We start from the raw sequence: 26,465 nt of genomic DNA, 5'->3' as shown, positions 1-26,465 counted from the left end.
ACTAATTTGGGCTCCAGCCTGAGCTCTGGGACCCTCCTGCCTCGCAGGCTCCTGCCTGAGCCAGAACAGCTGCACTGCAGCTAAACAGCCCCTTAGCCCAAGCCCCGCGAGACAGACTCAGCTGGCATAGGCCAGCTGTGGGTTTTTAACTGCTGTGTAGACCCACCCATTGTTGGGCAATGTGGCATGAATATCCGCTCTTTGCCCTCTATGCATTTGACAAATAGCTGAAATGAATAAAAGTAACCTAACATGCTTAGAAATTGGCCATAAGGTCTCTTCCTATTTGAAGGGAGGCATGAGGGTACTGGCCAGTTTCCAATTCCCAGTACCAAAGTGCAGTGGAAAGTTCCCAATGGAACCTTTTGCACTAGCCTCTGGCGGTAGGAAATTAGGGAAGGGTGCTTTCTGTCCTCTAGAGAAAAACACATGCTCACCACACAGCTCATTTGTGTGCAGAAGCAAGTCAACGCGGGACAATATGGCCCCACTGTGCCAGAGCTGGAGAAGCAAATAGCAGAGCACAACATCCTCCAGAAGGAGATAGAAGCCTACGGCCTCCAGATCAAGAACCTCCACAGCCCGGTAAGGTACCCTCCCTCCGTCTCCTACCCCATCTCCACTCATAACGCTGTGAGCCCTACGCCCAGTCCTGGTGGGAATCCCAGGGATCCAACGTCTCCATTGTCATTGTCGCCTCCATTCTGTACCACGCTAACACGGCTTCATTCTTGCAATCACAGCCACGCACAGGGCTACTGATCACGTCTGTACTGCACAAGTTAGTATATGGCACTGACTACTCTCCCACAGCCCGGCTTGGCCCAGTGCAAAACCTGGGTGGATTCTTTGGGGCCAGTCTAGTTCAAAATCCGTGCCTGAAACCTGGAGTGAGTCTCACTAAAATATCACTCCAGAATATTTGAACTGTCAAGTGGCCACCATGTGTTGAATGTCACCATGAAAAGGTTTTTTTGTTTTGTTTTGTTTTTTTGTTTTTTTGAAGCTTTGTTTATTGTTGGCCTTTGGAGGTTCAAGCCTCTCTCCGGCCAACTTTTTGGCCTTTGTTGCCTCTTCTGAGCCCTGTGAGCCCATGAGTAGGCGCCGCTGGTTAAGCGATAACCCAGCTCCATTACCAGAGATTCCTATGGAAGCAATGGGTCCTGGTAACTGTGTGCAGGATCATAGGACATATTTGCTGGGCAGGTAACCAGCGTTACTGTATTTTGTGAGAGAGGGGTGTGGTCTGTTGTTTTTGATCCCAGGCCTGGGAGCCAGAAATGCCCCTCTGTGGCTTTGGGCAAATCACTTAATCAATTCACGCCTCAGCTTCCCCATTAGTGAAGTGTGAATAACAGCATCCTGCTGAGACACGGTTTAATTAAGGCCTATAAAGTACAGTAAAAGCGCTGATGGTCAGCATCTGCTAACCAGTAGCCAAACACTGAAGCGGATTGACCCAGACAGTGGCATGATCCATGTAGCATCTGGGTTTGCTCCATTTGTCCTGAACAGCAGATAACACGGCTGAGACTGGGCCTGGAACAGCTCTACCAGGAGAGCTAGAAGGAGGTTTTCATTTGGTGGAGGCAGCAAGAAAGCTGCCTCAGCTGGAAGCCAGTCTGCGTACTCTGCACAATGGCTCTGGGACGGTTCTTGGGCAGTTTGCAAATGTATGTGCAAGTGTTTATCAAACCCGCAAGTTTACTGACTGCCCTGTTTTCCCTCTTCCTTTGATGGGGGCCGGATAACGCCACAGAATGTAGCAGATTTAAAGAGCCAGTACAAGGACTTGCTGGTAAGAGTCTTGCTCAGTGTGATGTGCCTTGCAAGATGTGTTGCTTTGTGTCAGCCTTAGGGAAATAGGCTTGGGCTGGTTCTCTGGATATTCCAACTGGTGGGTGGGTCAGTGCCGTGTCGGTGACCCACTTCCCAGGGCACGGAGGGAACGCAGCAGAGCCTGGGGGCAAAAGCCACTTTGTGTAGCTTCTTCACATCACAGGGCCTGATTTTCCCCTCTCTGGGGCAAATCAAGAGCAGCTTCATTGGATCCAGAAGCACTAGGCCAGTGCACATGAGGAGAAGCACACCCGTTGTCTTGTTTGTGACCCCACAGTCCATTTCTCTGGAGAGGATCAAATTGCCACAAGCAGGGGATTATGGGTATGGTTTGGGAATTTGGGGGACCAAACCCCCAGATCCAAACACCCCTAGACCTTGGGGTATTCAAAATCCAGATCCAAATTTTGCAGCTTAAGCCTGTCTCTGATTAGGAGCCCAGATGGGGAATAAGCAGCTGGGGGAGAGGAGTTTGCAACTGTCCTCCCTAGTTAAAACCAAGGAAGGACAAATAGGGCAAATATCCCCCATGGTGGAAACCTTTCTCAGCCTCCCCTGAGGCGTCAACACGGCTTCAGATTCTGGTTTGACAAAAACATCCTGTTTGAAAAGAGTAAGGGAAGAGGGAATGAAAATTACATCAGATAAGAACTGGTGAGGGGCAGCTGTTTGAAAAGGCCTCTGGGGATCTGTTAACAGATGAACAATAACCAAGCAGGGAAGGGACTGGACTCTTCTCAGTCCAGATGCTGACGTCTCCTCTCTTTGATATGAATGGGCAGAAAGCCTCCATCTGGCGAGGGCAGAGCCTGGGCAGTCTGTACAACCACCTGCAAGGCTGCACCAAGGAGCTGGGTTACCTCACGGACCAGCAGAACAAAATCCTGAAGCAGGACTGGAGTGACCAAATGGCTGACCTACCGGGCATGCGCCGGGAGTACGAGGTAAATGCTCTGCAGGCCTCTCTGTGTCTGGGAGACGGGGTGTCTCTATTCAGCAAAATCCTCCTCATTTCAGGTTGGAGGAGGATTCTCTCTAGCTGACCTCTCCCCTCCTGGTACAGCTAGCCAGCTAATTAGTTACTAACCCAAAAACAACACCAAGTCACAGAGAACCCGGGAATGAAAACGTAGTTAGGACAAACTTGGCTCTGCTTTGTCTCAGCCAGCCCCATGCATGGCTGTCTCCAGCCTCCCGCCGGCATTTACACATTGCTGCTTCTTCTCTTTCCGGTGAATGCTTGTGCGTTCACGTGAGCCAGGTGACCACTATTTCACACCCTGGCAACTGCCATTTCTCTGCCACGCTGACTCGGGCAGCCTGACTTGTGACCCAGGCATTTAAATCCCTTCACTTCTCCTGCAGAACTTCAAGGCTAATGGGCTGCTTAACCAGGAGGAGTATGTGAACCAGCTCCAGGATGACGGAGACAGGATGATTGAACTGAAGCACCCCGCTGTGGAGCCGATACAGGTAGGGGACCCAGGTTGGAGCCTGCTTTCCTTCCCCCACCCTGCCATACTGAGTTGCCCTCCAAGACACTGGCTCCAAAGTCATGCACCAAGGAGGGGCATGAAGCGAGGCATTGCAGAGAGACTCCCTTTGATACAAGACCCACGGAAGGAAGAGCTGATTTTGCAGAGTATGTTCTCCCTGCCCCAGACAAAGGTCTGTGTACACAACAAAAGCTCTGCGTGGGCTAGCCAGCCCGAGCTAGCCTGAATCCAGCTCACGCAGCTTCAGCCTGGGTAGTATAAGCCCAGCAAGGAGTCTGGGTACGAGCTCGGCTCGCTAGCTCTGCTGTCTTCACTGCTATTGTTACCCACGCTAGCTGAATTCAGGCTGAATTCACTGTTGTTGTGTAGACAGCCCTTAGATCAGATTCCTGCTTGTTGAGGCCCTTTCAAGTGAGCACTTGATGAAGGGAACTAATCTGTGTGCAACGTGAGCGTAACTTACATCAGCTTGTCAGCTGGTGAGGATCAAATTCGCCCCCGGGGTAAGCAGGCTCAGTCCCCATTGTTTTCAGTCGGAGTTACCCTTGCTTACACAAGGGTCTGAATTTGATCCCTACAGGACTTAACTTGCCTTGAAGTCAAAGGGAGCTGCACCTGCTTACACCAAGGCTGATTTTAGCCATGTTAGCATGAGTAAAATCATGTGAGGAGCTGCTTTATCATCCAGCCCTTCTATCTGTCACTCTACCTGCTAACATACCCTCTGTCTGTCTCCTCGGCATGTCAGTTACACCAGGATTGCACTGCCACTGAATAACAAGTCAGTGCAAGTCACCATCAGTGCCACTTCGACACACACGCACTCTCTGACCAGCTCACACCTGCTGTGTAAATTGCACCATCGCTGCTGATTTGGGGCCTCAAAAATTCTCCTGGCTGCTTTGGGCCCTACATTTTCCAGCAAGCTGAATGATCAAATGCAGCAGAAAGTCAATCTGTTTAAAAGGCTAAATCGGGGAGAGTCAACCTTCAGTCCTGAATGCTGTCTCAGCAGCTGCTCCCTTCCAGGGCAAGGGAAGGGAACAGACCTGTTGCACCAGTATGGTATGGTTGGGGGGGGTTGGTTTTGTTTCTTATGGAGCAGGTTTTTCCTGTGGCTGCGCGACTGAGAACACAGTTCTGGCCGACTCTGGAAGACTCTCTTTATAAATGCTGGATCTGCTGCAGTCTAAGGGTTGAGTTTTCCTGCATAAGAGAGACAGTCTGTAAAAACAAGTCCATCCTGAAAAGATAAAAAAGGCCTTAGCTTCTAGGGTGTGGACACCAGGTAACCGAATCTGGGCTTCAGCCTCTCCCATCTGAACCCGACCAAGGCCACAAGAGAAGAGGAAGTCCTTTCCCTGATCCATGAATCAGGGAAACAAAAGTTGCTAGAGTGGTTGAAGTGAGGTCACAAGGTCCTCTTGACCTCTCACCCTTCTGTTAGAGCTGCCATCTTCCCCTCATGGAAATCCCTTTCCCTCCCTCCCCCATGTGTGTCATTCAGCACTTGCATCACAGCATCTCCTCCAGGGCTGAGAGTATTGACCGACTGTTCCAGACCAACGGGAATCTGAGAGCAATACAGACTGCTTGCATCCCATTGGAAATCATATAAATATGATGCTCTCAGCCTTCAGCCAGTCCCGAGAGAAGCAATGCCCTCGAGCACTAGAGATGATGCTCATTTGAAGGGCTGTATTTTTTTTCAGAGATGACCGCAATGCTGCAGATACGGTTATGCATCTGCAATTAAACATGGGTGCAAATCTGCATCCACAACACTGGAGTCGGAGTTGAGGCCCTGTTAGAAACGGGGGCCTAAAAACGTAAGGTGGCTGTTCACTGTCTCTTGCAGGATCACGCTCTGGCTCTGAATGTTCTTTCCCTGCCGTCTCTCTTAGGGCTTAGCCGCAGTTGCTAGCTGCTGCTGTGATCTCTGGGACTTGAGGAGATGCAGAGAGGAAACACAAGGGCTAGGGGAGTTAAGACTAGAAGGACACAGGTTAGAACTGCTTCTGTCCCACTGCAGGCTCACCAGGAAGCCTTGAGGAACGAGTGGCAGAATTTCCTCAACCTCTGCATCTGCCAGGAGAGTCAGCTGAAGAGCGTGGAGAGCTACAAGAAGGTACAATGGGTCCAGCAGAAGGCAAAATGCCTTGCCACAGGGAACTTTTTGCCAGGGGGCGTGTGCAAAATTTGTCATCTGGTGGGGATCACACTCGGCCCCGGGGGCAAGCAGGCTCAGCCCCCATTGGCCCTGGACTCCAGGTCATGCCGTGGGTCTGCTGGACAATGGGAAAGTATGGGGAGCCCTGGCTTCCATCTGGTCTGGGTCAAAGTTCGATGTCCCACTGGAATGTGCTGCTGGGGATATGCAGAGGCGTGAGCCTCTGTGTTACCTCTCTGCCTGAGCAAGAGTGAGATTTTCTGGAGATCAGCTCCCTTCAACGCCAGCCTGTCTGCCTCACCAGCCAGCTCCTCAAGGCTCTCCCTGCCCAAACCTCGCCTAGTAGTACAGGCACCAACTTTCAGCTTTCCCCAGGGGTGCTCCACCCCAAGACCCCGCCCCCATTCTGCCCCTTCCCCCAAGGCCCCACCCTCGCTCCACCTCTTCCTGCCCCCGCTCCACCCCCTCCTCCAAGGCCCCTCCCCGACCTTGCCCTCACTCCGCCTCTTCCCACCCCTGCTCCTTTCCCTCCCCCTCCAGTGCCTCCCGCCCACTGCTGAACAGCTGATTGGTGGTGGGTGGGAGGCGCTGGTGGTGGGGGAGGAGCTGATCAGCGAGACCTGCCAAACAGCTGATCAGTAGGTGGCTGGTGGGTGCTGAGCACCCCCTATTTTTCCCCCTGGAGGCGCTCCAGCCCCAGAGCACCCAGTGAGTCGGCACCTACACCTAGCAGGCAACAATCGGGGACGTCCGGCCCCTGAGCTCATCAGGGATGTTTCTCTGCAATGCACAGCCCCATCACTGTATGCTCACAGAAGATATTAAGTTTGCTGCTCTTTTAAAGAGTCAGCACAGTACAGCTTACTAAGTTAAGTGAGGTCAATATACCCTTCCTTTCCAACACAGCACTCAATTGGTTTGTAGTAAATGTAAAACAAGTTTATTAAACAGAAATCCTAGGTTACTTTAAGTGATATCAAGTATAAGGAGCAAAGGTAGGAAAGGAACAGACAATAGGTAAAAATGTGCTTTCTAATGGCTCAGACCCAGCTTAACAACATCCAGACTTTGCTCAAGGTAGTTTATTCACCAGTCTTCTTTATCCAGTAATAGCTGGCTAGCTTTTTAGCCAGGATCCCCACAGAGTCCACGGCGCCTCATCTCCTCAGGTGAAGGATAATCCAAAATCTTTGTCTGTCCTTACAGCTCAAAGTCTGCCTTTGTTTCAAGACGCAAATTGATCCAGTCTCCTGGGGGTGAGGGCAATTCCATTTTGATTATAGTGTCCCCCGGTGTGTTCCAATGTGATCCTTTCGGCTGCAATTTTACAACGTAAATGTTTTCCTCCTGCAATCTTTGATAAAAAATGAATAGCCCATTGAATTTGGCCACACCTGGTTTGAGGTGTTGGCCTCTTTCCTTTGTCTTGAGAAAACCAGCTTATCTAACCCCACCTCTCCCCGCAACATGCCTGGTTTAAACAGCTTTTAGTCACAGCCTTTAAAGCAAAATATCAGTGAGTAGACATAATTCCACATGCAGCATTGGCACGTACATTTCACAATGATATTATTGACTGTGTGGTGTTAGTTTTTAGAGATCCCTCACAAGACATATTTTGTGCCAATATCATTGCAGTGGTGTGTCGGGTGTGAATACAGAGGTGCCCACCTGTGCTCCACTAGTCTCTGCTGAAGGAGCTGTACCCAGTTTAGGTTTGGCTTCAGAAATCAGAGGAGTCTTCACTGTTGATTTAAGCTTCGTTGATGGAGCCAGGTAGTTAGGATTACAAAGAGGTGGCTGATTAGACGATGCCAAAGGTTGGTAATATGTAGGGTTAATATTTCTGTGATTAGGGAGAGGTTGATTCGAGGTAGGGTAGCAATGGACAAGTCATTCATTTGAATTGTTAATTGGAGTGGCTAGAGGGATTCCATATGTGTGGTCAGTGCCGAAGCCTGAGCAAAAAGTGGCTTGACTTTGTATGAAATGTTGTTGGGATCTCGAAAAGATCTTGCAGTCGCTCACTATATTAAAAAGTGGCAGTGCAGGCTCTTCATCCCCATTGCCACGATGGGCAAAAACAGCCCAGCACTCAAAGCTCTCAAACTCTCCGTTGATGCAGGAAGGGGTGCACGCCCTGACGCCACCTGTAGGGTCACGCCAGAGATTAATGGATTTGCAGGATTAAGCCAGGTCTGGGAACTTCATGACAAGGCGCCTGGTGCAATGCTATTAATCAGGGTCACTCTGGCGGGTGTAGCAGCCCTCAGTAGACGATGCATGTTCAACAAGGATGACGAGGTCAGCAGATCAGGGTTATTTAGCTGTCGTGATTAAGTTAAATGGAGTTATGGGTTAGGCTCAGGTTTGAGGATCGACAGTAGGGCTTACTTAATGAGCACAGAGGTGCTGATGCCCAGCCTTCATGGTCTCCCAGCATCTTCTGACTATCCTTTGGCTTGTGTCTTCAGTTCCAGGAGGATGCTGACACTGTGAGCCAGACACTGAAGAAGCTGAACTTGGACCTGGATACAAAATACAGCAAGTTCAACAAAGACAGTCCCGGGGTGGTGTCTGATTTACTGCACCAGCTGGAGGTGAGGACTACTGGGGGGCTAATACAGCCGAGCAGTGTCTTGTGTCTCACTTGCAGACTGGACGCTACGACACCTTTCTAGGATCACCGTAAAATGAGGATCGCCAAATATAAATTGTGAGCAAAGCCCCCCCCCCGCCCCCCAAAAGGATTGTCCCGGGCTGTATATTAATGAGTTAAATACCTGGGGCAACATTTCACCCACAGTCACTCTCATGCAGCCCCTGACCTGCAGCCGTTCGGGTGCTAGAGAGCACCCTGTCTGACCTGGTGGGAAGCAGTCCCTGTGGAGGGGTTGTTACAGTAGGTAATTTGCAGAGACACTCCCCATAGGAGGAAAGCACCAGAATCGCCGTCAGAGGATGAGGAAAAGGGGTGAAGGTGCCTTTAGAAGACTCTGTGCGTTGAACAGGAAGGGCCATGGAGAGCTCATTGGGTCACTCTTGTCCAGCTGGCAGTGAGCTATCTGCTAGCCCTGCTAGCTGAAGGAGAGCGGGAAAAAGGGTAGAGGAGAAAAACAAAGAAGGGAGGAAAAAAGAGAAATGGGTTTGGTGAATAGTTGGAAGCTCTTGTCATGCTTCTGAATCTGTTCTGGTACAGCTCTCTCCCCACAGGCTTTGTGCTCTGCGAATGAATAACCCCAAAGTACCCACCACCTCTAGGTCCCAAACATGCCATGCTGTCTCTACGCTGAATTATTCACCCAAGTGCCGGCCTGGTAGGAATCTCTGCCTCTTCTCTTTATTTAGAATGAGGAGAAGACTGTGAAACAAGCCGGAAAAAGCATTGCTGAGCTGAAGAGGAAGAGCTCGGAGATCAGCCCTCTGAAACTGCGCAGAACCTGCCCCTCCCAACCACTTGCCCTGGACACCCTCTGTGACTGGGCCTCTGGTGACGTAAGGAAACGTTCTTACCCTTTGGAGAGGAGTGGTATTGGATTCCTCTTTGGGACGTATCCCCAGGGTTGTCTGCTTTTGAATTTCCAATGTGCCCTTCACTGTGGCACTAGGAACCATTCCCCTTAGTTTGTCTTCATTGGAGAAAATGGCCGGTAGTTTAAAACCAAACATACCCATTGTCCCAGGTCCATCAAAGCATTTGAGAAATGCCTATTGAGAACACTGGCAACTTTTGTCTTCCTTGTGCCGTGGGTTGGCTTCATTTGCTTCTCCCCTTCTTAGCTCCAGAGTTGATGATCCCTTTTTGAATGTAGAGATCCTATTCAGAGGATCATGAGCCAATTGCTAACCTGAAACACCCTCCTACCTGGTGGGAAACAGAGGCCCACCTGCTGAAGCATTTCCAGTGGGGAATGCATACCTCAGTGCCCAGGTGTCTGCTCTGCCATGGACGTGTATATATGTTGATTTATGTCTTCACACCAACTAACCACACTGGTCTCCCAGGGGATAATGTGGAGCAGCTGAGTTTTCTAGATGAGACAGGAGCATCTTGAGGACAGTCAGACCACAAATCCTGATGAATGCAAAAAGTTTGGTCTCGTTAGGAGACTTCAGAAAGCCTCTTCTGTTACCCAGGAGCCCTGAAAATGCAGATTGGGAGTCAGAGCTAGGGAATCAAATCCTTTCTCTGTTCTTTCCAGGTGCAGCTCAGCCGAGGTGAGAAGTACACTCTGAAAGACAACAGGAACCCGGAGAACTGGGTGGTGCAGAGCAGCACTGGGGTGACAAAGACAGCTCCTGCTGCTTGCTTCTTCATACCTCCTCCAGACCCAGAGGCCACTGGCAGAGTTAACAAGTGAGTATGCAGTGGAGTGTGAACCAGAGAGGAGAATGAATACACCCTAGCTCCAGTCTTTATATTCATTTAGGAGTTACGTTTACTGTAGGTCACCTACTTCTTCTCCCTACCAGTGCAGGATTGTTCCCTCTTCTACGTTATTCTAGTGCTTTGTCCAGTTCTAAATGCCACCAAGCAATGGGGTTTCTACCACTTCCCTTGAGGGAGATATTCCACAGTCCACAGACCTCACTGTCAAGAAGTTTTCATGACATTCAGCCTAAATTTCTCTGTCTTACATCTTGTCTCAACACACAAGCTGCACCAGTTTGACTAAATCTGTTTAGAATCTGATTTAGTTAAATCCTCACTGCTCCTTTGTGTGGACATTTCTAAATCAGTTTAAGAGTGCCTTATATTGATTAAGTTTAAGTTAATTCCTTACCTACTTAAACTAAGCCAATATGAAGCTAAATCAACACTCTTAAAACTTAAGAGTGTTCATGTAAGGGGACTGCACTGATTTAACTAACGCAGTTTCTAAACCGATTTCATTAAATCAGTGCAACTTGTGAGTTTAGACAATACCCAAAGCCCATTTTCAAAAGAGATTTAGGCACTTTTGAAAATGGTACCCCCAGCCTTTATTTCATTCCTCCCAATTACCTACCACTAGAATCACCTTAAATAATTCCTGTCCCTCCTTGGTGCTTGTGAATTTCACGTGCAGTAAAAAATGTTTGATTTGAAAATTTTGCAGCACACTGCCTTGCATTATGTGTCTTGATGACACCGCACAATGACTTCCCCCCAGTGCCCTGTCAGATGTATTTCCCCTGCAGAGCCACCTCTAGCACTTTGTTTTACTGATGCCTTCAGGGACATTTGCTACCCTTCCTATGCCCGAGGCCTGTGAACCAGTCACTCATTTGTACTGCTTTCCAGTGTGTTTCACAGCTTTTACTTCCCCTGCACAGGGATACGCAGGAGAACATGTAGCATGGTCCTCGGACGAGGCTTGCAATGTAGTCATCGCTGTACTGAAGGATAACCGTTTGAGGCCATCTACACAAAACTAGGGATGACTGTTTTCAAGCACTGTGTTTAGTAACAGGAATTAGTTCGGGGCCTTCAAAAGTCCCTGCAAATTGCTCTTTGCAAAAGTCACTTTTCAACAATCCCTGGCTTTTGCTCCCATTCCCAGTTCTCCCCTGAAGTCAAACTATTCTTACAAATTAGAGTTGTGCCATTTCCAGATGTCATAGGAGTAACAGTGTCAGCACTGGGAGCAGTTAGACTTCCAGTTAAACCTGCTCAAAGGTAATTAAGTGACGCCTTCCCTGGAACAGGTAACTGCACTGTGCTCAGGTGAGGCCCGTCTCTGGATTAGGTGTGTAAGCAGGTTTTATGCAGGCTAGTTTCTATTCCTGTTAACTCCTGTGCTGGGGGTGATGCTCCCTTTTTTCGCTTGTAGGCTGGAAGGTGAATTGAACACAGTGAAGCAGAAGAGAGTGACAGTTCAGAACTCCCTGAAAAGCAGCCAGAAGGAGCCAGTTAAGCCCAGCCAGCAGGGTACGTCAGGTTATTAACTACTCTCTAGCTTAACATTAAAAGCTACCCCGCAAAGTGAGATCACTGGTCTCATTTTGTTTGACTTTACTGAAACTTGCCGAGTCTACAAAAGCTAGTAATTCAGTGAATGCTGTAGACTCAGCTTTTAAACGTGGGTGTCTCAGCAGGATGCCTACCTGTGGGCACTCGTGGGCATGCCGAACCACAAGTACATGTTGGCATGTGGATGTAGTTGGTCTAGTGCTTAGAGGAGAGGACTGGATATTGGGATCTCTGACTTCTAGCCCTGGCCCCGCCACAGAATCTCTGGGTGACCCCCGGCAAGTCACTTTGCCTCTGTGCTGCTGTTTGAAAATCTCTTGAGACCTCGCCACACAAGGGAGAAGTGCGGCGTATCTGCCGAGTGTTTTGAGATCCTTGGGTGAAAGGTGCTGCAGAAGGGCTGAGTCCACATTTGAAAGTTGGCTTCCCCGGCTCTTTTCCATCAGCAAACTCTGTTCGCTGACTGACGGATAAGGAGGCTGCAGAGGGACAACTCATGCAGCAAAAAAACAAAGAAGGTCAACAACTCTCTTACCCAAACAAGTTACTTTGCTGGCCGTGGAGCAGCCCTTTGCGGATCTGAGCCATCAGCCCCCTGCAGCGCTGAGTTATCTGCATGTAGGAGGCACTGCAAGGTGCAGTGGAAAGCTCTGACCCAGACTCAGAATCTGTGTCCAAACCCACATGATGGATTAAATACACCACACCTCACTCCAGCATAATCCATTTGAAGCAGATGCGTACAGGTGGTGTCTCAATGAAAGGGTAGCTGGGGGCCAAGCGGCCGGGCCTGTATATCAGAGATCTAGGGAGAAAGGTTAAGATAACCCAGAGTGTGATGCCAGATGGAACAGTGCACTGATTCGATATCAATTTGTCATTCCAGCACCAATCAGAAGTCCCACCCTTGCGCAGGATGATCCCCAAGCTGACCAGCTCCTCTCTAAACTGAATAAAATTAGCGGGGACTTGGTCGAAGTGGAGAAGGAGATTTTTAGCCGGGTGAGGTCCCCGGTAAGCCACAGTGCCCCGACAGAGGACCTCCACAAAAGGATCCAGGACCAGGAGGTGAGGGCTGAGGAGCACAGAGAACGGGGTGATCGTGGTAGCTGGCTCCAATAGTTGGAGCAGAACGGAACTGACAGAAACCATGTAGGCATTAGCCCCGCCGCTCCAAAGAGAAAAGGAGAGAGCTTGCTGATGCTGCTGCAGAGACCTCTGCTGGCTTCAGCGCTCAGAAAGAGGCCTGCTGGAGGTTGTTACAGTGCAGGTCTGACTCGGGGGGAAATACGGGCACTTCCACTGCTGAACCGGTGATGTTCCCTGTACTTTAGGAATGGTCCTTATGGGAGGTGACCTGAGAAGACAAATGCACTCTTGGCATAAACCCTGCGGTTCTGTCCCCTCCTTTGGGCTTCGATCTGGTTCGGTGTCTGTTCAGTGCTGATTATGTCTTCTGTTGCGGGTCTGTGTCCTGCCCTGGGTGGACTCGAACTGTTGGGTTTCTCTCCTTTCTGGCTTTGCTCCACTCTGTGCCGTGGATACGTGGTCCCAGCCTGGCTCAGCCAAGGCCTCCCAGCAGATCCCGCTGTATCGCATTGGCTTAACACTGAGCTTCTGTGTGTTCAGTGAGTCTGGGAATTTCTGTTGCTGTGTTAGGGAACAACAAAGAGACTTCAGGGCATTGGGGCAGAGAAGGAAGCCATGCAGAAGGAGTGTGAGGCCTTCCTGTCCAAGAAATCCACCGGCATCGCCGCCTCTCAGCTCCCCGTGACTCTGAACAACATCAAGAACAAGTATAATGATGTCAAGATGCTGTCCAGTCTGTATGGTGAGAAGTAAGTGAAGACCGTAACCCTAGATTGGTAGGAGCAGAGCTGTATGAAACTGCTCAGCAGGGTCTTACAAAGTTCTGTTCACAAATCTTTTGTGTTTTGTCCTGAGCAATTTAGGAGGAACCTCAGATTTCACTCTTCTGTACGAATACATAAATAAATGGTCTTCTTTTTAAAAAAATCAAAGCCATGGGAAATGTTGCTCTTTGAATTTGAAATCTTTTTTTTTTTTTAAACTCAGATGGCCTCATTTTCACTAGAAAAGAGGCCTGTTTCCAGGTGGAAAATTCACAAAATATGATGAAATTTTCTGCACAATGGGGCCATTTTTGAGTTTCTAATAAAATACAATCCTCCCCCTCCCCCCCCAGCCATTTTTATTGTTGTTTTATCTGTATTCTTAGAGGCCCCAAATGAGATGAAGACCACATTGTGCTGAGCACTCTACAGTGCCCTCCTAACAATCAGGATACAGATTTCTGGCAAACCGGGATTACCACCCAGTTTGAATATGTGCAGGGGTTTAGACGATGTTTCCATTTCGTAAAAACGCAGCAAGGTGAATCAGCTGCTGTAGTTTGAAATTTCTCCTAGAACAACCCAATGGGCAGGTGGACACACCTGCCAACCTCTCCTAGGGCTCATTATCCTGTTCTTCTGTCTGTAAGGCTGCTCTCAGGAGCCAAGCGGGGCTGGGTGTCAAGGACAGGCTGTGTTTGCAAGGCCAACTTCTTAATGGTCTGCATTGTGCAATGAGAGCAAGTCCCCTGCAGTTAGTCAAGAGCCTGGCTCCAGGGCAGACTCTGAGAAGCGAGGGGAGCAATGTGTGTCCTTTGTAGCTAGTCACATGCCACCATCTTTCTGCCTCCTCAGAGCCAAGGCTTCCCTGAACCTGGAGAACCAGATAGAGATCACGGATGAGATCATCAGCAGCTTTGAGTCCAAGCTGGCTCAGGACAGCACCATCCCAGCCTCTCCCAACGCCCTGCAGGATCGTGCCAGTGAGCTGCAGGTGAGGGAGCCTTTGCCTTCTTGACAGCAATGAGAAGGATACGGGCACAGTAAGAGATGGAGTCAGGTAACCTGGGCTCTGTTTATCCCATTGTTAGTGTTCATAAGAGACTTGGATGGCCACACCTCACAGTAGGCCACGGACTCGTTCGTCTAGACCACCATTGCTGAACCTTTTCAGGCTGGTTTCAGAGTAGCAGCCGTGTTAGTCTGTATCCGCAAAAAGAAAAGGAGTACTTGTGGCACCTTAGAGGCTAACAAATTTATTTGAGGATAAGCTTTCGTGAGCTACAGCTCACTTCATCGGCTCACAAAAGCTTATGCTCAAATAAATTTGTTAGTCTCTAAGGTGCCACAAGTACTCCTGTTCTTTTCAGGCTGCTGACCCCTTATTTGAAGTCAAAAATGTTCACAACCTCCTGATGTTTCTGTAGCTGTAAGAGCAAAAAATGGATCAAGGCTAGCAGTGCTAGGGCTGCGGGGGTGCGTGTTTGGGGAAGCTGGCACTGGCAGAGAATACTGATGTTGAAGGGTCAGGGCACGCGGGGAGTGAGATTTTCTTTGCTTTAGGTTGTAGTAACATTTCCAATACCTCACGACCCTCCTGATGGCCTTTTGGGACCCCCCCGCCACACACACCCCAGGGAGCGCAACCCGCCACCCAAGATACACTGCTGTAAATGGGCTTCCATAGTGTCTGCAGACTAAATCACTTTTGCCATTTCAGAAGCTGCTGTTTATTGGTAGGTGGATAATAGGATACATCTGTCACAGTTGCTGAGCAGCAGCTGTAAGAACCGACTCCCACCCCAGAGATCTAAACCATCTGCCTGTGTACCTCACCAAACACTCCCCTAGTCGATCTGCCCCAGCACCCCACAATCAGCTACCCTTCTGTGCACCCCTTCTCCATCTACCCGTGTCCCAGCCCCAGTCTCTCTGCCCTACAGTTAACTCCCCCTTTACTCACTGTGACTATTTTTCCAATGCCTCCTCTGGCTCTCTGGACCCCACCCATGCCAGCCCCTTTCTCTCTTTCCCCATCTCTCCAGCTGATTCCCGAAGTCTTCCCCCAACATCTGTCCCTCACACACCTCTGCGTCAAAGAGCCACCCTTGCGCTCAGCAACGTTTGCATTCTACCAAGCCCCGCCACGAACCCGCAGTGGATTTTTTCTGTATCAGTATCCCCGTCGCTACTGAGGATAAAGCTGTTGGGGTGGAAAGAGAAGCTCCTTTCATTCTCTTCTGCCCCACTGAGCCAGTGACTCCCCCTCTGGACACCGACGGCCTCACAGGGCCAGGGCCAGGTGTTGGGGAGGCGGTGTGAGCGGGCCCACTGACACTCATCCAGCATCTTCTTCCTTCCCAGAGGCTGAAGCAGGATCAGGTCGCCCGGCAGGACTGTGTGCTGAAGCTGAACCGCAGCCTCAAGGACGCTGAGCACAGCTGCAGCGCTGTACAGAACAACTTCCAGGAGTTCTGCCCGGACCTCCCCCGGCAGAAGCGGGAGGTCCAGCTCCTCAACGACCGCTACCATGCTGTGGCCAACCAGCTGGATCACCGGTGAGCAGCACAGCCTCCGTTACGTGGGATCAGGGTGGGGGCTGGGATTTGGGCAGGCCAGCCGGAAGAGAATTGGGTCCATCGCCCAAACCCAAATTTACCTGACTCACTTGAAGGGCCAGCTTTCGGATTTGGGAAGCTCTGGGGAGATCTTCTGGCCTCCCCTTTGTCCCAGGACCCCAGGCCAGTGTAGCATGGGATCCAGTGTGCCCAGCTGTGGCATGCTGTGCAGCAATCTTGTGTACAGTGTAGGCTTCGCCTCTGTGGTGTGACGACTGGGGAGAGCGCGGTTTGCTCATGCCCTCCCCTCTCCCAGTTACCACTGTAGATGTGCAGGCAGTTGCAGAGTTCACCCAGCAGGAAGGGCAATCGGCCTCCTGACTTTAAAACTTCCCCTCTCCGTAACCACATTCAGTCTGTCGTGTACTCCTTGTACACGGGTAGGTTGCAGGGCTGCTACTAACAGGTCAAGCTCCTTTCCCAGATATGGGCTGGTTACAGAGCTTCCCTTTTATAGAGCAGGGGTGGCCAAACTGGGGCTCGCAAGCCACACGCGGCTGTTTTACCATTAAAATGCAGCTTGCAAGCCCCCTCCATTCTCCACCTACCAGACTGGTGGGGGAGGGAGCGAGCTCGGGACCTCTGCCTTGCAGTGGGGTAGGAGCTTCTGCCCAGTGGTGAGGAGGGGCTTGGGGGTCGGGGCTCAGCCCTGCGGGGTGCACCTGCCAGGGCTCAGGCCTTCAGCAGAAGTGGGGCTGAAGCTCCGAGCTCCAGCTCCTGGCAGGTGTGTTCTGGCTCTCAAACTTCTGAAGATTGTCGTGTGGGACTTGGAGGGCCAGTAAGTTCGGCCACCCCGATCTAAAGAGAGATACACAGATGTGTTCTCTATAAGAATATTAAATGCATGGCCAGCTACACCTGGCATATGCTCAGGTGAGGTATGCAGTGTTGTTAGCCATGTCGGTCCCAGGATATTAGAGAGACAGGTGGTGAGGTAACATCTGTTATTGGACCAAATTCTGTTGGTGAGAGAGACAAGCTTTCTAGCAACACAGATTAGGGCTGGGAAAGATACTCCCAGCATCACAGCAAAATGCAAGGTGGAACAGATATTTTAGTTAGCGTAAGTAGTTAGCACATATTGTAAGGGACCATTCCAGGTAGAGTGGCCCGTTAACACCTCTGCAGTCAGAGGACAAAAAGAGGGGGTTAGTGGATCAGAGATTGTTGTAATAAACCGTAAATCCAGTGTCTCTGTTTGGCCATGATTTTTAGTATCTAGCAGAGTAATGAATTTAAGCTCCCCGGCTCCCATCTTTTGAAAGTGAAACCAGACAATCACCATGCTCCTGAATGAACTCAAACAGGAAAATGATAAAAGACAAGACCCTGTCACCTGTGGGTGAACACCTTTCGCAAAGCGATCTCTCTCTATCCGTCCTCATTCTCAAAGGAAACCTGCACAACACTTACAATATGTACTAAACAATCAGTTCCCCCTTGCATTTTGCTGTGAGGCTGGGCATACCTTTCCCAGCCCTGAAGAAGAGCTTTGTGTGTCTCTCTCCCCAGTAAAATGTATTTCCTCCCTCAGCTTGTCTCTCAGGTAAGGTATGTTACACATGTTGACACTTATGGTTGAACATGATAATACAGTTTAGCATTCATTACACACTCTACTAGAGAGAGCTGTGCTGCCAGCCAAGCCTTCCTGCTTACTGGCCTACTAACCACCTCTTTAATTACCATGGTTTCCTCCGCCCTGGTCCCCCACCTACCCAGGGAGAAGACCCTCCGGAACACCAACCTCACCTACCAGCAGTTTCAAAACTCCAACGAGAACATGATGTTCTGGATGAACAACCTGCCCAAGCACGACGTCAAGACCACGGATGGGCCGAGCCAGATCAATTTCAAGCTGCAGGCACAGAAGGTGAGCCTCCTGCCAGACCTCGGGACACATACAGATGTGGGGAGGGGAAAGAAGTGTCCCTGGTTTCACCTGGAACCTACATGGAGTGGTAACTGCCGCTCTGCTTCTCTTTCCGTGCTTCACCTGCGGCAGTGAAGTGACTAGCGCAGAAAAGGCAGGACCTTGCCTGATGCAGAGGGCAGCTTGCAACAAGAGAGCAGGGAAGGGAATTCAGGGTGGGCAGATCCTGCATCTACAAGCATGCTGCTGCATGGCCTTCAAAGCCCAGGTGGCCCTCGCGAAGCATCTCCTGCCAGCTGCCCTCTCCCATTCATACCAGGAATTGGCTGCTAATCTCTATAGCTGCCAACATCCTCGATTGACCCAGTGCTATGCTGGGGAGAGAGGTGGCCTCTCAGATGAGACCCTCTGAGCAAACACCAAGAGCCGGTAGGCGGTCGCCCCTCCATGCCGTACCTGAGCTCTATCAGCCAAGGGGAAAAGAGACCAGGTGGCTCCAGGATTCTGATCTCTTATCCAGGCACACAAGGCCAGAGCTCAGTCACCTCCATTATTTGACATTACTACCCCCATCCCTATAGCTTGGAGCTCTTCAGAGTCCATTGCTGAGAGATGGGTCAGCTTGTGCCATTAACCAGACAGAAATGCCAGACTACAGCTGTGTCATACTCTCTTTGCCAAGAGCATTTCCCCATGTCCTCGATGGCATCTTTGTTCCCTTCTGATGGGAATCCCTGGAGAAGCAGCTTCACTTTCCCTCCCTGACTGCCTTCTGTTTGATAGCGTCCTGTCCTTACTGAGAGCTTTGTTGAGATGCAAGTACTCAGGTCCTGTCTCCTTCTCCCACAGAGGCTGGTGGAGGAAATCCAGGGCAAGGAGTCTGAGAAGAACGCAGTGGTCAAACTATCCCAGACTGTGCAGTCTGCTCTCAATGTACGTTTGGGTTTTGCCATGTGGCTCTGCCATCTAGTCTTGCCCAGCAGAGACGCAATCTGACCTCTTTGTCTCCACTTGTAACAGGACTATGAAATTCAGGCAGGCAAATACTGCTCTTCTCTGGACCCCACCCTGAGCGCTTCCGCTGCCAAAAGACTGCGTGTCACCCCACTGCAAGAGAGCATCCAGGCCCAGGTGAGACCTTGAGACAAAGGCGTGGAGCCATATTGAGGCCTGGTGTTAGGAGATGCAGTTTCATTGACCTCCATGTGGTTTCACCTGCTTACACCTTGTTTGAAATCAACCTCCAGTTTCTCCTCTTTCCTTGGGGAGGTATTGATTGTTCCTCCAATTTCCCACCCCCCTCTCTCACTGCAGCCAGTGATGGGGTTGCCAGGTGTCCGGTTTTCTACTAGAACACCCTGTCTGCTGGAGCTCTGCGCGGCTCCTGGAAGCAGCGGCATGTCTCCCCTCCGGCTCCTACGTGGGCAGCCAGGGGACTCTGCATGCTGCTCCCGCCCCAAGCACTGGTTCCACAGCTCCCATTGGCCAGGAACCGCAGCCAATGGGAGCTGTGGGGGTGATGCATGCAGACGGGGCAGTGCCGCCTGGCCACACCTCCGCATAGGAGTCGGCGGGGGGACATGTCGCTGCTTTTGGGAGCCACCTGAGATAAGCGCCACCCGGAGCTTGCACCCCGACCCCCTCCGATGCCCCAACTCCCTGTCCCAGCCCTGGTTCCCCCTCTGTCCCAGCCCGAAGCACCCTCCTGCATCCCAAACCTCTCATCCCCAGTTCCACCCCATGCCCCAACTCCCTACCCCAGCCCTGATCCCCCTCCCGTACTCCAAACCCCTCATTTCTGGCCCCACCCTGGAGTCCACACTCTGAGCCAGAGCCCTCACCCCATCCCGTACCCCAGCCCCCTGAGCCAGCCTGGTGAAAATGAGCAAGTGAGTGAGGGTGAGAAGAGCGAGCGACCGAGGGAGGGGGGATGGAGTGAGTGGAGGGTGGGGCCTCGGAGGAGGGGCAGGGCAGGGGGCGGGGCAAGGGGGTTCGGTTTTGTGCGAGTAGAAGGTTGGCAACCCTACTGTGATTGTCCCACTCCGGAAGCAGAAGCCGTGCTGCTCGTGTGTCTGAGTCTAATAGCACTGGACAAAGCAGTATATGAAATATCAGAATAGAGATAATTACTTTGCGTGAATATTGCTGATGGTGTCTTCCTTACCATGCGGTCAATGAAGACACCTGTTAAAAGGACAGGTGTGCTGGGTTGCATGGGCCATTCGCTGCTGCTAGAATAGCTGATGCTCGCCTGTGAACACTTTTTCCCCTGGCTTGCACCAGTACAGCGTTGCTATAGTTTTCACCTCCAAGACGTCAACAAGAACTACAAATCAGAACTATTTAGCCCTCTTCCTAGGGCTCGGCAAACAATTTGGCAATTGAATCCAAACCAAATTCATGTAGATGGTTCTGGTTCCACACAGAAAAATCCCAACCTCCTCTTCTGAGTGGGCTCAGAGCAGCTCCTCAGACCATCCACCCAGCCCTAGAGCAGCCTCTGGCATGAATGAAAAGTAACCGTTCCCTTTTTGGCATTCTGAATATTGCTGCTGAGGGCTGCATTTGTCTTCCAGTTCCAAGCTTTTGGCTTGAGCGTGTCCAGGCTGCTATGTATGGGTTCAGCTGGTGCTTGCGTGTTAATAGGCCTGGCACCTGCCAAGAACGTTACTTGGGCCCGCTGTGACCTGTAAGTGTTACTGCTTTGTAGCTGGCCATATGGGAGTGTATCGTGTAGGACTTAGACTGTGAGACAGAGTCCCCTGTTCTATTCCCAGTTCTGCCACTGACTTGCTGCATGACCCCGAGACTAGTCTCTTAACCACCCCATGCCTCAGTTTTCAGCTATAAAATCAGGGGTGATGATAACATCACAGAGGTATCATATAGCTCAGTTAAAGGTTGTAAAGTTCTTTGAGAGCCTCATGTTACAACTACTGCACAGAGGATGAGTAGGCCGGGAGGGTGGAGAGGCGGGAGGAATACAGTATGTCTAATAAGCCAGATCACAGGCGACTTCCCAAATCATTCTTGCTGTTTCTGTTTAGGAGAATGATGTGACAAAACTCTACACAGAGACAGCAGCAGAAAACAAGCAGCAGCTCAGCCGGCTGGAGTTTGCCAAGAAGGTGGTAGAGAAGGTATCTGCAAACTGTTCTAACCTTTTTTCTAGCAAACATGCCCTACCTGCAAGGTGGGAAAGAAGTCACTTATCAGTGTGAGGCAGCAGAATTGTTCAGGGTCCTGCCTCAAGCTGTGATTTCAGCAGATTTCAAAGTCAACAGGGTTTGGATGTGGATGGAAACCTCTCGAGGGGGGGACCCATTGTGCTAGAGGCAGTAGTCCTGGTGAACCAGTAGATGGCACTGTTCCCACTGAGTCAGCAGGGAACTCTGCCTCAGCATGGCATGTGGGGCGTTGCACTGCTGACCAAAGACGCCATCTTCCCAGTGAGCCATAAACCGAGGTCCTGCCCATGTGTGGCCACTGAGTGTATTAACAAATGTTTGTTTTCAATGGGAAAAAAGGGATCCAGAATTAAGATTATTAACTAGTGTTCACAGCTCTGTCTAACCAATGCTTAGATACTAAGAATTTCAGAGAGAGAACCACCCAACAGCCTGTATCCCAGCATGGTAGGAATTTAGCATTTCCTCTTGCTGGACAACCCTAAAGAGACAAATACACTAAAGATCATACTAGTTTATAACTCCAATATTGCGCGATTCGCTTCGGAGAACATTACCCCAACCACATCCATTTTTGCTTATTTTGTTTAATCAAAGGTTAAGTGATTCTTGTCCATTAGAAAGTACCTAGAGTTCTATACCAGTTTTGTCTGCTACCACCTATTCCCGTTCTCCAACTGGCCAGCATTGTAAGACTTTAGGATTCAGGGAAAGGGCCACCGATGCCATACTCTAAGAGTGACGTTAACTCCTCGTCTTTCTAATGAACTTCTTGCTTTCTCCTTGCAGAAGGAAGTAAAAGAGGAGATGCAGGCGGAACACGAGCAAATGCAACAGTCAGAAAATCTGGCTCAGTCAACAAGAGAATCAAAGGCACTGAAACTGCAGCTGGAGGAGGAAAGAAGCAAAGTGGCCAAGGTTCAGCAGGACCTGGAAGAACACAGAAACAAGCTTCTGCTGCTGAAGACTCAAAGGCCCATTGAAAGAGTGGAAGAAAAGGAGGTGGTCGAATACTACCGAGACCCGAAACTGGAGAGCAACTTGGCGAAGATGGCGCATCAGATTAAGGATGAGAGCAGAAAAAGGGACAGCCTGCAGGCGGATATTGAAATGAAGAACAAGAAGCTCATCCAGATGGAGAAAGAGAGGAAGGCGGTTGAGGCCCAGCTGCTTACCAAAGAGGTCACTAAAATCGAGAGGGATCCAAACCTGGATAACCAAGCAGCTAGCCTCCATGCAGAAATCAAGCACCTCCGAGAACAGAGCTCTGCTGCTTCCTCTGAACTTGAACGGCTCAGGAAAGAGCTGTGCGTTCTGGAGCAGAAGCAGCCCAACATCCGAGAGAAAGTGGTAGTGAAAGAGTTGATCAAGCTGGAAAAGGATCCGGAGATGCTAAAGGCCGTCAGGACGTTGCAGATGGAAATTGACAAAGAAACCTACAACAGGAAATCTGTGGAGGACACGATAATCAAACTGAATAGTAGGATCGAGGAGCTGGAAAGGCTGATTGAAGCAACAGAACCCAAAATCATTGTCAAGGAGGTGAAGAAGGTGGAACAGGATCCAGAGCTGCTGAAAGAGTCTTCCAAGCTTAGAACTCTCATTGAAGAAGTGAGGAACAAGAACCTGATGTTAACAGGAGAGCTGGCAGAGCTGCAAAGCAAATACATCATTGCAGAGAGGCAAAAACCTAAGGTAGAGATTAAAGAAAGAGTCAATGAGATTTTTGTGGTAAATCCAGAGACAGAGAAGGAAATCACTCGCCTGAAGAAGGAGCTCCAAGAAGTTACTAGTAAAAGGACAAAGATTGACAAGGAGGTGGAAGAGGCCTTGTCTGAGCTGAATATCCTCCGGTCTCAGAAACCGACTGTGGAGTATAAGGAGGTGATCCAGGAAGTGGTGAAACTTGAGAAGAGCCCAGAGCTCCTTAGAGAAATTGACAGGCTGAAGGAACAGCTCAATGAATTGGTGAACACAAATGGCAGGTCCCAGGAGCAGCTCATCCGGCTGCAGGGCGAAAGGGATGAATGGAAAAGGGAAAGGTCCAAGGTTGAAACCAAGCTGGTCAACAAGGAAGTTGTCCGATATGAGAATGACCCACTCTTAGAAAAAGAAGCTGATCGCCTACGTCAAGAGGTGCGCAATGTGTCTCAGAAAAGAAGAGCAGTTGAGGAAACTGTCTATGACTTGCAGAACAAGTACATACTGCTGGAGAGGAGGAAGCCCGAAGAAAAGGTGGTGGTCCATGAGGTGATTCTCACCCAAAAGGATCCAAAGCTCAGGGATGAGCACAACAGGTTGAGCCGGAGTTTGGACGAGGAAGTGAGCAACAGGCGTCATGTAGAACGTGAGGTACAGCATCTTCGGTCTGTGGTGGAAGAGAAAGAGAAGCTGCTTAACTTCCAGGAAGATCGAAACAAGAGGCTTGCATTAGAAAAGGAGCTGCGTCAAATAACCATGAGAATAAAGGAAATAGAGGAAAGCCCCGCACCGGTGCAAGAGAAGATCATCATGGAAGAAGTGGTCAAGTTAGAGAAAGATCCAGTGCTTGAGAAGGCTGCTAATGGACTGCGTCTGGAGCTGGACAATGAAAAGATGCAGGTTCTGAACCTGCAGAGGGAGTGCAAGAACCTGCAGGTGCAGACTGACATTCTGCAGAAAACAAAATCGCAGGAGAAGACCATCTACAAGGAGGTTATCAGAGTGGAGAAAGACAGAGTGCTAGAGAATGAACGTGCACGGATTTGGGAGCTGCTGAGCAGAGAGAGAACTGCACGGCAAAATGCAGAAGAGGACATACGACGACTCAAGGAGAAAATAGAGAGAGCTGAAGGCATGAAAAGGACCTGGTCCCGTGAGGAAGCTGATCTCCAGAAAGCACGAAACCTGGCAATTCAAGAGAGAGCCAACCTGGAGAGTGAGCTCAGGGAACTGGAAAGGCAGAAGCAGCAGAAAGTCCTCATCCTCCGAGAGGAGTCCAAGCTCCTCAGCCAAAAGACAGAGAATGACAGGCAAAAAAAGATGCAGCGTGAGCAAGAACTTTCCCTCCTGGAGGCAGCTATCCTAAAGGAGAAGGACCAGATCTACGAAAAAGAAAGGTCCATCCGGGAACTCCAGTCTGGGGTCAACCGGGAAGAAATGAGCCACGAGACCCAGATGAGAGAGACTAATCTCTCCACTAAAATCTCCATTGTGGACCCTGAGACGGGGAAGGATATGTCTCCTTATGAGGCCTACAAAAGAGGAACCATAGACAGAAACCAATACATCCAGCTGCAAGAATTAGAGTGCGACTGGGAGGAAATCACTACCTTGGGCCCCAACGGGGATGTTTCTGTCCTCCTCGACAGGAAGAGTGGGAAGCAATACTCCATCGAGGATGCCCTGAGGTTTAGGAAGATTACAAAAGAGGAGTACCAGTTGTACAGGGATGGCAAGATCCCAATCTCGGAGTTTGCTCTGCTGGTAGCAGGGGAAGCCAAGCCTCCCTCCTCTATGTCCATTGGCTCCATCATCTCCAAGTCTCCACTTCCATCTCCGACAATGCAGCAGAAGACCCAAAGCTTCTTTCCTCAGAGCTTGCAGAAAAGCTTCTGCGATGACACCTTTCCCATTGCCGGAGTGTTCGACACTGCCACCGACACCAAGTGCAACATAAGAACTGCTGTCATCAAGAAGATGGTGGATCCCATGACCGCTCAAAAGCTGCTGGAGGCCCAGGCTGCAACTGGGGGCATTGTAGACCTCATCACGTGGGATCGGTATTCTGTCCACAAAGCCATAGACAGAGGGCTGATAGACAACACCTATATGCAGAGGCTGCTGAACGCCCAGAAAGCTTTCACAGGTGTAGAGGACCCAGTGACCAAGAGGAGGCTGTCTGTCGGGGAGGCAGTTCAGAAAGGATGGATGACCAAGGACAGTGCCTTCCCCTGCCTACAGGTCCAACACCTGACCGGGGGGCTCATTGATCCCAAGAAAACCGGTCGCATCCCAGTGTCAGAAGCTGTCCAGACAGGCATGATTAACGATGACCTGGCTAAGATGCTCCAGGATGAGCCCAACTATGAGAAGGATCTTGTTGACCCAGTCACCAAGGAAAAGATGAATTACAAAGAAGCCATGACTCGTTGCCGGAAAGATCCTCTGAGCGGCCTGCTGCTGCTCCCAGCCGCCTCCGAGGGATTTCAGTTTCATCGCCCCGAGCACCATTCTCCCATGCTGTCACGATTCAGGCACTAAGACAAGCTCCATGTTCTCGCCAATTCCACAATGATCTTAAGCCCCTGTGGTACTCACAGATGAACAGACTGCCTAGCTTTTCTGGCTGTGTACTAGTCTAGTGAGCTAATCTTGCTTCCCCATAACTGGGGCAACAGAGGAAGACAAGGCATTCATTGGGGTGAAAGGGTTCTAGCACAGGCATCTGTGCCCGGTTTGGACAGTAATGGGGATTTTGTTTCAACAAATATGCTTGTAGTAGTTTAAACTGTGTGACTTCCTGTCACCTTGAAGTGGGGGGAGGGTGTCAAGGGGCTAATGTGCTCCCAAGTTTGTTCATTCTTATGCACTCAATAAAACTAGAAGGTGTCTCTCCACTGTTGTGTTATCTTTGAAAATGGAGGATGTCCCCCCCACCCACCCTTCAGTGTAGATCTAACACACCTGTCTTAAGCACCAGGGCCCAGATCCTCAAAGGTATGTGGGCATCCAACTCCCCTGGTCATTTAGGTGCCTTTGAGGAGCTGGCCCTATATTCCTTAACACTATAGACCCAGCATAATGTTTCCAGAAGTGGCTAAGTGAGTTAGACACGGAGGAGTGAACGTCAATGGGACTTGGGCCAAGTGCCTTTTTACAGTGCTCAACCCCTGCTGAAATGAAAGGATCACTTCTGCATTTCATGATTCAAAGTGCTTGTACCCTGTCCTAATGGGTGCAGGAGACTGTCAGGGTTTTTTAAACTTCTCTAATCATCTGTGGGTTGGAATCAGATGCTTGTCAGTTGATTTCCTGTGATGGTTGCCTGGGTCTTTTGAACAGGGGGCAGACAGACATTCAGCTCATGAATGAAGGCAGTTGACTGGTACACTAGAATCTTACATGCTTTCAGTCAGGTTCCTGGTTTAGTGCCTGTCAGCGCTAGCTCCTGTTCTACCCTGCACCAGCTAACGGGCTTTTATAGCCCTGCAGATTCCCAGCAGGCTTGTAGCCAGCCAATTACAGAGGACCTCCCTCTCTAAAGCTGCCTCAGGTAGTAGCCTCCTTCTGTCTTCCAGCAGCTGTATAACAAGTCTCGGGTATTTCTCCAGGGTCTGCAGCTCAGGAAGCTGAGGGTCTCCCCTGCAGGCGGTGTAACTGTGCTGCAACCTCTGAGCTTTCCTGGACAGGTGAGTCAACCTTTCTTTCAGTTAATCATCTGTCGGCAAGGGCTAAAAAACCTGCAGCACCATTCACCCCTATGCTGCTCCCTTT

The 26,465-nt window shown here is 50.2% G+C and overlaps 1 protein-coding gene across 1 annotated transcript in view; it reads left to right on the top strand.

Moving 5' to 3' along the window:
* The window catches only part of EVPL (envoplakin), a 35,724-nt gene extending 10,203 nt beyond the window's left edge, over positions 1-25,521 (top strand). The window contains exons 5-22 of the mRNA XM_074970824.1: positions 460-585; positions 1,760-1,798; positions 2,622-2,783; positions 3,205-3,312; positions 5,368-5,463; positions 7,980-8,105; positions 8,854-9,000; positions 9,708-9,862; positions 11,319-11,416; positions 12,345-12,526; positions 13,118-13,296; positions 14,167-14,305; positions 15,676-15,869; positions 17,652-17,802; positions 18,652-18,735; positions 18,823-18,933; positions 20,850-20,942; positions 21,780-25,521. Coding sequence (XP_074826925.1) covers positions 460-585; positions 1,760-1,798; positions 2,622-2,783; positions 3,205-3,312; positions 5,368-5,463; positions 7,980-8,105; positions 8,854-9,000; positions 9,708-9,862; positions 11,319-11,416; positions 12,345-12,526; positions 13,118-13,296; positions 14,167-14,305; positions 15,676-15,869; positions 17,652-17,802; positions 18,652-18,735; positions 18,823-18,933; positions 20,850-20,942; positions 21,780-25,232 — 5,643 coding nt within the window. The 3' untranslated portion in view covers positions 25,233-25,521. The remainder of the gene's footprint in view (positions 1-459; positions 586-1,759; positions 1,799-2,621; positions 2,784-3,204; positions 3,313-5,367; positions 5,464-7,979; positions 8,106-8,853; positions 9,001-9,707; positions 9,863-11,318; positions 11,417-12,344; positions 12,527-13,117; positions 13,297-14,166; positions 14,306-15,675; positions 15,870-17,651; positions 17,803-18,651; positions 18,736-18,822; positions 18,934-20,849; positions 20,943-21,779) is intronic.
* Positions 25,522-26,465: the final 944 nt, after the last annotated feature.

This window comes from Natator depressus, chromosome 14 (genome assembly GCF_965152275.1).
Source record: "Natator depressus isolate rNatDep1 chromosome 14, rNatDep2.hap1, whole genome shotgun sequence".
NCBI classification, from domain to species: Eukaryota; Metazoa; Chordata; order Testudines; family Cheloniidae; genus Natator; species Natator depressus.
This window is presented reverse-complemented; position numbering and strand designations above follow the sequence as displayed.